The sequence below is a fragment of the Panulirus ornatus genome, chromosome 55 (assembly GCF_036320965.1).
Source record: "Panulirus ornatus isolate Po-2019 chromosome 55, ASM3632096v1, whole genome shotgun sequence".
Taxonomy (NCBI): domain Eukaryota; kingdom Metazoa; phylum Arthropoda; class Malacostraca; order Decapoda; family Palinuridae; genus Panulirus; species Panulirus ornatus.
The window spans coordinates 35,526,012-35,537,423 of NC_092278.1; the positions used below are offsets into that span (position 1 = coordinate 35,526,012).

Below are 11,412 nucleotides of genomic sequence, written 5' to 3' on the forward strand. Positions count from 1 at the left end.
CAATAAAGAAAATAGATAAAAAAGACATTCAGTGAGTGAATAAGGGTAAGAGAAACAAATAAACACCAGTTATAGATTACCTGTAGGTGAATAAACACCGGATGAGACATTACATGAAGTGGACAAGAGATCTATTTTGAGGACTGTCGGGAAAGGAAGCGAGTACGATCATGACAGTTCCTGCGGACCTAAACTTACTCATCTCGTGAATCTAAGACTTTGCTTTACGAACAGCTGCACACACTACTTTCTATATCGCACGAACTCTAGCAAGCGTTACTTTTATAAGATTATATTCGTGCTGACTGGGAACAGTTAACGTTCTTGGTCCCGCATACTTGCCGTACGGTCTAATCCATTTCTCTACATTGCCAGTCCAGCCAGACTCCTCCCTTATGCATCAGGGGAGTTGCACGTTACTAAGTCTGCCACCGTAAACTACTTGTTATCTTCGTTTCTTAATATTAATTTTCTTAATATTTCTTAATATTAATTTGTCTAGTCAGTGCTAAATGCAGAAGTTTGATCCACATTGCCTAACTCCTAGTGCTGTATCTCCTTAGGGTAGAACTGAACCTCACGTAAAATAGTGCCCACGTATTTGCTGTGTGTGGCGACCCGTCTGCCGGTATGGTTAGATGAGGCTTTAGGTTTGGTGTAATATATTATTGAGGGAGAGGAACTTTTAATTTATCTCTTCGATTGGCGAGGATATCATCTTGTGTAATACATATACATACAAGTCTGTAGAAAATGAGTCAATATATTCGAAAATAGGATCTTTACATTTATGGTATTAGGATATAGAATCAAGTCTAAAAAAATCTGCTTGGCATTTAATGATTAAATGTCACTACAAGAATAGGTGATATTACAGCTAATGTTTCCTAGACTGATGAGGACAAAGAACACCATGGGAGAGTGGAATCATACATCTTACATTTCACAAATCAGTTCCTATTGCCATCTCTTTTCACTCCTTTTTTTTTTTTTTGTATAATTTTCTTTGAGAAAAAATAAGACATCGTCTTAATCTCGTAACATAATGACAAGGGGGTAATAACTGACTGCAACGTAAACGAGATATAAACCATAAGGGAAGAAGGGTTTATAAAAGGCTCTCTTGTCATGACTGAGACCTGAACTCTCCGTCCACAAACGCTGATGGCCTCAGGTAGGCCTGGCCTCCCATGGCGAATCCACTTAGTATGAAAGACAAAGCTGAGGTGATTCTGTCATGAATATATGGTACAAAATGTGAATAATTAGCGTTTTGCGATAGACAACGCGTGCACCAGCAGCAGCAGCAGCCTAGTATCAGTCAGCCACTAGCGCAGTTATTTCTTGTGGCTCACTCGGCGCGCAGCTCACCACACCCGAACTGCTCCAGGAACTCCTCCACTTCCGCTTTCTTCTCCCGCGCCCTGACCGCCATCGCTGCCAGCTTGGTCCCCGGTGGCTCCAGTCTGAGGATCTTCCCCGCCTCCTCCAGGTACTCGACTGCGGACCGCAGACGCGTGACGAACTCCGGCATAAACGGATCTCCCTCCTCGAACTCCTTCTGCGCCGCCTCAAACATAAGCCTTCCGGTCTCGAGCAGCGTCATGCCTGGGGGGAGGAGGAGGACAAGGTCGGTCAGGGAGGCTGCTGTGTGGCGCCGCCCTGCTGGGGTCTTGCCAAAACCCACCCAGCCATTTACTGGTGTGAGTCACACCCTCAGTCTTCCCTGCATAATGTTAGAGTGTAACCTGGTGCAGGCAGAGTCCTGTAACGCCTTTCTTCGTAATCAAGCTTAGGCGTTTAGACGCCTAAGCATGGATGTAACCAAGATAAGAAGGAAAAGACAGGTTTATGTTTCAGGAAAGGAACTATAAAAAAAAACAATGCCATTAAGCTAGCCCATTTTGCTATCACCGACAATATTCTCTTTTTTCCATACACACCTCAATACGCCCAGGACCTTCAGCTACTCATCATCCCTGTAGGTCACTTCGGCTTCCATGGCTCCATTCTCTGCCATGTCCACTCCCATGTATCTAAAACATCCAATTTCCTCCAGATTCTCTCCATTCAAACGCACACTCCATGTAACCTGTCTCTTGCCGTTGCTACACCCAATACCTTTGCTTTCCAAAAGAGAAAACTTCTTTCTTCAAAGAAGTCCATCCTGTCCCTGCTTTGGAGCTGTAGGTGCCCCTGTAGAAGGGGTCTTGGGGTAGTATGATAATAACAATCATCGATACAGCACATTTGTCGAACGAAAGAAAACAGCTTTTATCGGGTACATCTGTTCTGTTAATATCACTCACTCAATAGAAGAGACTCCGTGACTCACATCTCTTGAGGTGACCAATGAAACCTAACCTCTGACTCTGACCATCATCTTGGCCTGGTTACCATACTATGTGTGTCCTTGATGCTCTTCACGACTGACTTATATCTAGTAATTCTGTGACATAATCATCAAGCCACCGATAAGCTATCAGCGACATGAGCTAACAATTGGTCTTGTATTCAGATAAAAAGTTAAAGTATCTCGTTCGTAACAACAGCAACAGAAGCGAATACTGCCACAGACGTGAAAGCAAGCCAAACCCATCAATACTCTATGGCCATACAATCACATAATCCCAAACTACAATAATTACAAACCTCCAAACCCCACCACCCCAACGATTCACAGCAACAGACCCTATCATTTGTACCACCAAATACCAACAATAAACATGACCCTATGGGATAAATAACTTTCCAAATGACTGTATAGGACCCATTCTGTCTCTATAGGATTCGAACCATTACACTAGAATAAGTTCTATCCCTTTACAATGCCAGACTTCAACAGGCATAGTAGAGTACAAACCTTGGGACTCGGAAGACAATGTCCAACACAACGCACCAGCTCTTACGATTTACAGCGATAGTCAGCAGTGGGTAAATACCAGCATACTCCATTGTCAACACCTCTTGGTCGCACATCGTGTTATGCAACTTCCTTCAGTGCTTTGAAAAAGGAGGTGCTCAATCATGACCCATATCTAAGTGCATGCTACAAATCTACCTGCATCTAGGTCTCACTCTCTCTCAATACCTTAAGTTCTATACTGCTACAGGGGTGTGGGCACCCGGGGAAGCTCATGTTATATACACACACTGCTGCAGGGAATGACATGAATTCGTACGAGTGTTCGTTACTGTGCTCAAGGAGAGGGTGTCTGTGTGTACTGTGTAATACTCTGACAACAGTGATGGCCCTGCCACCTGTGCTGGTGTGTGTGTGTTCTTACGACGCTTTAACTATTTCATTGTCTGTCCGTTCTCTGAAGTTACGAGACATTCATTTAAGATAAATTCACAAGCAGTAATCTCTGAACCGTTCCCCTTCTCCACATCCCGCTTTTTATTGTCACTTCTGTTAATCGCACACACAGGCCTCCTCCAGCAAGACTATGATGGATGGTACCTATCAATATCCGGATTGTTCACAGTCTGAAAATAAAAATGGCAAAGTAAAATACGACACGCTATTACTGTTTTTATGTGTTTGAAGTGCAGGCAGAAGCAAGACATAACCTAAACGGGTGGTGATCTACAGAGTTACGTGTGTGTTAGACAAGACTACAAGTGGGGGATGTGGTAGAGACGAGAGAAACAGACCTGGCGACCAGAACTCCGTCTTCGTCAGTCCGGCGAGCAACACACGTCATGTGGTGAAGGCCCGATTGGAAACTCAGCGCTAAATACTACTCTGGTAAGAGTGATACTAAAGTACTGACCTTCATCTCTGGAACAGGGAGGAGGGGGGGGGGGGGCTCCGTACTGGCCTTACAGGTCAACCTGAAGGAGAAGGGACGAGAGTGAGAGGGATAACATGAAATAATCACGGCTCCGTGTTGAGCCGCCTTCCTCACCGACACCGCAAGGTGGCTCTCACCTCGTCTCCGATTGAGTCCAGGATTGAACGTGTTGTGTAGAGCCATGAGTCTCTGCCAGAGCCGACTCCGAAGCTGGAGCGCCTCCTCAGTATTGTTGTGGTAGAGATGGCGCAACACCACCTGTGCCAGCCGCATCCACACGTAGTGTTGAGGGTGGAACTCCGCCTTCACTTGGTCCAGCATGGTCACTAGATGCTTCACAGAACATTTGCCTAATACGTCAGTCATTTGTATCCTTTCCAGCCAGTCCTGCACGTCTGCTTGAATTTTGGAGTCCGTTCTTCCGATCTTACACTTCGGGCATGTCCAGAGAGTGTCGCCTGGTCGCATGCACGGCTGCAGATAAAAGCCTCTACATCGCGGGCATTTCGGAGAGGAGAAATATGTCTCTAGTTCAGTCGGGTCTGCACAGCGAACACACTCACACTTAAAGTAATACCCGGATCTCAGAGATTCTTGGCGCTCCCAGACAGGCAACATAGTTCCTGTGTAACTAAAACACAGGGGTTCCCCGACCTCAATGGGCATCGCAGTTCGCACTTGCATCACCGCCCCAGACCCACACAGCAGCTCCACGTTAGGTCTGCAGGAGCTGTTGAGGAGTCGCACTCTCGGGTACATTGCCTCCAGTTTTGTGTTCGTGCTTATCTCTATGGCATTTGTTATGATGGCCCCTTTCACCTGACGCACAACCTCTTCATCATAGTCGACATGGAGCACCTCTGTCAGGTACGTGACGGAGGCCATGTGTTCTGCTTCCCGCTGCTTCGAGTGGTGCGCCATGTCCAGGAGAGTCTTCCAGCCGGAAGGGTTGTGTGACCGCAGCAGGAGGCACCGAAGGAGGAAGATGATGTCATAGTGCGAGGTGTCGCCCTGGGCTTTAGGCTGAGCTGTGTGCGTGGTGTCTTGGGCCAGGATGGAACATTCGGGAAGGTGGAGGGGACTGGAAGCACACTGGCTGGAGCACAGCGGCCACCAGCACTCAGGACAAGGGTGGAAGTCGTCCTGGGTGATGGCAGCGTGACACCCCAAACATACTAGCACCGGGCTGGCCTTGGGACCAACCACTAAGGGGGCCTCTTCCATGAACACCAGACCCGCTGGCAGCTTCCGTGACGCCACTGCGAACCTGCAAAGTCCATAGCATCAACACGGGGGTCATGAGTTACAGTGGCGAATTCTCTGTTGGCAGGCAAACCCTAAAATTCATCTACATAAGCATGGAGTCTGCCCGGCAACAAACGGAGACCACTTGATCACACTCCTCTTTGCAGAACATGACAAAAGAACGAGAACGAGTAACAGCGTACCTGCCTGCATCTGGAGTGGAGATCAGCTTCCAGGGTCGGCACTCGGCTCGGTGCTTGGGCCAGTGCTGACGCTGGTGTTCCTTGCCGCAGTAGTGGACGACGCCGCAGCCACCACAGGCCTGGGAGGCTAGGGCGTGACACACGCCGCAGGGCCGGACGCCTCCCATTGTTGTACGCTCTGGTCCTGGGGACGACACACACATACACAAACATGTTCATCAAGCACTTCTAGTTTCCTCTCCTCCCTCCCTCTCATATTTGCACCCCTGTACACTCAGAACGTCAACAAACAGATCATAGTCCACCGACGACCTGCCATACCTCTGGGCGCCAAGGATTCGAAAGAGATTCGAATCCCTGTCTTACCAAGTGACAGGCCGGGTTTCGAATCCTTGGCGCCCAGAGGTATACAGTTATCATCTGTTCCATGCGTCCAGTACTCGTTATATATATATATATATATATATATATATATATATATATATATATATATATATATATATATATATATATATACACACACACACACACACACACAACGTACGTATGGGTTCCCTGCCAGCGTCCGTCCACCGCCACCCACCTACTGGCCAGCCACCCAGTGTTTACACCTCACTGCCACCCCTAAAGTATATGTGATTTTGATCAATATTTGTGTAGTCTTCGCTCTGATCTCAACAGATCTATCAAGTTCCCTGCCAGCGTCCGTCCACCGCCACCCACCTACTGGCCAGCCACCCAGTGTTTACACCTCACTGCCACCCCTAAAGTATATGTGATTTTGATCAATATTTGTGTAGTCTTCGCTCTGATCTCAACAGATCTATCAAGTCAGTGAAATTTTTTTTCTAAAGAACGTTACAGAGCTAGTAAAACGATATTGGAAATGAAATATACAATAGAATAGTTGAATATCAGTTTATTATACAAGCTATGGAAGAGGAATAAGTCGAGAAAATTCTAAAGTCAAGGAAAGCTGGTGAGCCAGACTGCTGTACAATCTTTCCTGCAGCCCCTGGGAGTAGTAGCAGTACTCCATTCAAGGACAAACCTGTTCTTTGTAGAAATGGAGTAATAAATGCAAAGACGAGTAGAATAATCGGCATGAACACAAGACTTTCTGCCAGTAATATTGCAATAGACTAATATACAGACATTCTCCATAAAGTTTTTAAAGTGAATTCGATGTTTTCGTGATATTACGAAGGTTCACTGTGTCGACTGGTGCGACTACAGGATTTTCAGAAAGATAAGAAGGAAAATAATGAGTTTTCGGAGCTTTATACTAAACTGCAGTATGTCTGTTCCATTAAGGAATCTTTCCGAAACATGAATGGTCACAACATGAGATCCCCTACAGTACGTCATGACCGAATATTAGTAAAACAGAAAAGATACCATTCATGGATCTTGCACTGTGAAAGCCACTCTGGTGATCAAAGAAAAGACTAAGGTTCAAGATGCTTAAGGATATGGAATTAAAAAAGAAAAAAGAGATTAAAAGACATTAGTAATTGTAGAAGTCAGAGCAGTAAGAAGGGTGAGAACGGTACATCCATCTATGGAATGAGCTGTCCCATAGCATGTGTCCGTGATGAAAGAAGCTTCCGATTTCTGGGTCAAATTGGAATAGACGAACAAGCGCAAGAGATAACTTACAAGAATTCTCTTTCATAGCGCAAGGATTGATGTTATCTGGTCCACACACTTTTCTTGTGTCAATATATATATATATATATATATATATATATATATATATATATATATATATATATATATATATATATATATATATATGATCCCTGGGAATAGGGGATTAAGAGTACTTCCCACGTATTCCCTGCGTGTCGTAGAAGGCGACTAAAAGGGGAGGGAGCGGGGGGCTGGAAATCCTCCCCTCTCGGTTTTTTTTTAATTTTCCAAAAGAAGGAACAGAGAATTGGGCCAGGTGAGGGTATTCCCTCAAAGGCCCAGTCCTCTGTTCTTAACGCTACCTCGCTAATGCGGGAAATGGCGAATAGTTTGAAAGAAAGAAAAGAAAAGATATATATATATATATATATACATATATATATATATATATATATATATATATATATATATATATATATATATATATATATATATACATATATATATATATATTCTTTTTTTCAGTGAACAATAAGGGACTAGAAGAAACTGTCTCTGTATCTAGCGTTACTGACAATGATTTAGCACAGGTCAGCCCAGGGTCGAACCCACATAGGATCGAATCCTGAGTATGGTAGTCGGCCTACACCCAACTCAACTCCAGGCGTGCATCTCTCTCTCAGTGATGGTCGATAAATGGGTACCTGGCTAAGGCTGGGATGCGTGTGTCTGCATACATACATAATAACAGAGTCATGGTACACACATACAAGGTTAAGTTGGTACCACAAGTGTAATACTTGCTTCCTGTAACGCACAAATAGCAGTCACAGTCAAAAGCAAAGTGCTAAAATTCACACAAAACAGAGTTCTTAGAACCACCACTGCCTCATAACCAACCACAAACACTCAGCACCTACATAACGAAACAAAGTTTCCCTGAACACAATCTCATCTTAATATGTTTGGCACTGAGTTCTTCACAACAGCACCAGACCCTTCCTATCCAAACCACTGTATAATTAACCACCAACCCCTAAATACAAATGGAATGCTTACTCCTGCCTCACACTTTAACATAAGTCCCCCTACCCCCAGTAAACGCAACACTGAAAAACATTTACACAGTGAGAGTACCCGAAGAGAACTAAACAAATGCACTCCCAAATCAGTCTTGAATACCACACCAACAGGCACATAGACGCTTGAAACTACATTCCCTAGACATATAATTTATACTTTTTTATCTGCGGTCTGGACATCACCCACCTCCACAACATTACCAACACGAAGTTCCATATCAGAAGACCCTCTTATACCCAACATGCAACATCCACACTTAAAACTTCCTCGTTAAGTGTTCGGGACTCACTTCACACAGATATGCATACAACGTCATCACACTCCTTAACCACGCCCAGTGGACATGACTGGTTTCCTGAGCGCTAAATGAGCTCCATATATGGGTCTCTTGGAGCAGAAATAATATATATATATATATATATATATATATATATATATATATATATATATATATATATATATATATACTGCAAGAAGTCACAGTGGTGCTTGTAATCTATTGTTTGGTGCGTGCGTGTGTGTGTGTGTGCGTGCTTTCGTCATGGCTTCAAGGTAGTTTTTAATACTTAATTCCTGTTTGTGTTTACCAGTGTATATATATTTGATGCCTAATTTACCCTACTAGGGTTATCTGAAGATGTTAATGCTACCAAGTGCAGCCTGATCATAATAGCTTTCCCATGACTGTTACGATCTTTGCGTCAAAGAATTACATTAGAACATAATCATTACACTGTATGCATGTAAAACAAGACATCTTTATCATCTTCAAAACCATAAGAGGCTTATTGCACAAATGTACTTGCTATCGTCAAAGGCTTTTGCTAATGCTGTATGTAAATCACCTGTCACAGTTCTCCGATAAAAGGTCATATAAATGTTGTATGTGAATAATTTATAAGAGACTGCTGAATTATATTTAAATAAGTTTGCGGTCGATGCCAAATCAAGAGAAAAGGAAAAGCCTTAAGAGATCTAGAAAAGGCATCACCATCGAACCAATACTAACATACAGTCGAAGGCTATAGCTCCCACCCTGCAGGAGACAGAGGAATGATCCCCGTGTGAAGCGGGAGCATAATTTTAACCCGCACCAGAAAACAGGGTCACAAGGACTGTCAGGGAAAGACCATATCTTGAGCCGTTGCTAGAAACGTCTTCGGGTAGAAAGCCAACATGTTCAGGAACTATTTCCACAACCAGAGTTACGCCCAAAGTAGAGCATGATTCACCAGTCTGGTCTCGCTTCCTTGAGGGCATACGTAGAGATGCTAGATAGAGAAAGTCTAGCCCTTACGGTAAGCTATAAAAACTGGGCCTAAACTTAAGGATCAGAGTTACAGGGTAAACAGTAGCCTTGAACTCAACATTAGGCGACAGAATGGGAAGGAGACACATCTAGTAAACAAGGCGAAAGAAAGCAAATGAACAGCCAGAGAAGAAAGGGATATGCTACCAGCAATCGTAAACAATAAAGAAAAGAACAAATAGATGATAGACTTGAAAGGCGAAGGAACGAAAGTAAAATTCCTCTCCTTGAAGATGAATAGGAAATTACACATAAAAACGTACACACAACACCGTTCTGTTAACTCTCCACAAAATAATTCAAGACAGCCTAGTCCTATTTGGGTCGCGTCAGTGGACCTAATGCGTATCGACGACTGAGAAGTTCCAATAATTCCACTTATCACACGGCTACGGGTTCAATCAGTACAGCTGTGAGGAGACCAATATACCGTACCTCTTACCCTTAAACATGTCAGTGAATTTGATAAATCTCTGCCTAGCTCGGACTCGTCTTCTGTTCTCGGCTCTCTCGCTATGATAGTAACAGAATATCGAACTCTAATTTGATTTTACCTCCCATCATCTTGCTAAATTCAGCCAGCAAACTTAGCGACATCCTTGGTGCTTCCTGCCTTCTTCCATTTGTCATTAGCACATCATATGCCAAGAAGGCAACATCGTCAGGCCTGTGCAGCCTTGGACTCGACATCAACAGACCTTGAACCGCGCTTAGTTCGGGGAGTTAGCCGCGTGATCAACGCCTCGAGTACCGCCAGTTTGATTCATATTTTTCTTCTTACTAGCCCCATCATGCTCTGGCATGGATAAGACATTACACAAGCACTCTACACATTAGGATGTATGGATTTATACAAATACTGGGGCATATGTACAGGTTACAGAGGTGGGCTGAGGGCCCCCATGTATTCACTATACAGAAACAAGGAAAATATAGGAAGGGTCAGTACCCATGTTCACATGCATGGACAGTCCTGTAATACTCAGTATGTAAACGCAGACAAATTACAGGCTGTGTGGACCGTGCGTGGGGAAGTTAAGGCTGACACAACCACATGACAACGTCACACAATCAGTTCCTCCTCCTCCGTCATACATGTATCACATCACAAATCAATTTTTCAGTAAAAACAAGATGGTTCTATGGGCTGCTAAACAGGATATCCTGGTGCAGGTAGGACGCTGAACAAGACATGAGCACGAGCAAACATCCTTCATATCCTATAAAGAAGGGGGTAAGGGGCGTTCGATAAAATCCCCGAGGTGGATTAATAAGCATGGATCACCTCACCCTACGGGAACAGTGACAGGCCTAACCATACTTAATGTGCATGAATGAAGGGGCCACCAGCAGACATTGTCTTTTAGCAGGGCAGGGAGAACTATGCTATGTGGCGGTACCTACCTTGGCTGAGCCGGGAGGCTCTGGTCTGAGAGGTTCCTCAGTCTAAAAACCTTTATGCAAGATTTAACGACTTTTTCTACCAATCTCCTGTCTGATCCGCAATTTACTGTGACTGCACCTGAATATTATTTCTTCAGAAAACCGTGAAAGTTTATCCTGTTGAGTTTATGGCTTTTGTGGCGGTGGTTGATAGCTAACTAGAGAGTAGACGTCAGCATACGTCCAAGTGGTTATCAGGTCTTACAGTACACGCGTATATAAATATGTACACATGTGCACACACGCATATATGTATATACACCGTCCGGATTTAAGAATGAATCATCCAAGATGTCAACGCAGGTGATACTGTGGCGGTGATAAAGTGATTGTCCTGGTCGAGCAGGTGATGTGTGTTGACTCCGTGCTACTGTCCTGATATCTGGCGAGACGACCCAGGTCCTGACACTAACTGAGGCAGGTGCCTTGCGACCCCGCCTCAGTCTTGGAAAAAAAAAAGAAGAAAAAAAGGTGTAGCGAGAGCAGCCAAGCGCAGTCTCCAAAATATCCCAAACACGTTGTACACATTGTAATGTCTCACGTTTAACTGCTCCCTTGCCACTGTCAATTACCAACCTTTTTTGTTTTGAACTGTTTCGGGCCCATAAAAGGCATTAGTGTTGTGGTAATTCTGATCTACATCGATGTTCGGCTTCCCCCTATCACTGAGAGACGATAGGTACATAAAAGCTTAAGTGAA

General features: G+C 44.2%; 1 protein-coding gene across 1 annotated transcript; it reads right to left on the reverse strand.

The window, feature by feature from the left end:
• Positions 1 to 819: 819 nt before the first annotated feature.
• LOC139765686 (SET domain-containing protein SmydA-8-like) lies at positions 820 to 11,125 on the reverse strand. Its single transcript, XM_071693438.1, has 4 exons — positions 10,975 to 11,125; positions 5,246 to 5,429; positions 3,935 to 5,064; positions 820 to 1,608 (listed from the first exon to the last, which is right to left on the reverse strand). The coding sequence occupies exons 2-4, from the start codon at positions 5,410 to 5,412 to the stop codon at positions 1,352 to 1,354; spliced, it is 1,554 nt and encodes a 517-aa protein (XP_071549539.1). The 5' UTR covers positions 5,413 to 5,429; positions 10,975 to 11,125; the 3' UTR covers positions 820 to 1,351.
• Between the last annotated feature and the right edge of the window lie 287 nt (positions 11,126 to 11,412).

What these genes read in the sequence shown, in the direction of transcription:
- LOC139765686 (XM_071693438.1), bottom strand. Translation starts at nt 5,412, where the DNA reads ATGGGAGGCGTCCGGCCCTGCGGCGTGTGTCACGCCCTAGCCTCCCAG. An exon ending in TCCACTCCAGATGCAGGCAG is followed by an intron (nt 5,065 to 5,245) that starts GTACGCTGTTAC and finishes TGGACTTTGCAG; the next exon opens with GTTCGCAGTGGCGTCACGGA. An exon ending in TGGACTCAATCGGAGACGAG is followed by an intron (nt 1,609 to 3,934) that starts GTGAGAGCCACC and finishes TCCTCCCCCCAG; the next exon opens with GCATGACGCTGCTCGAGACC.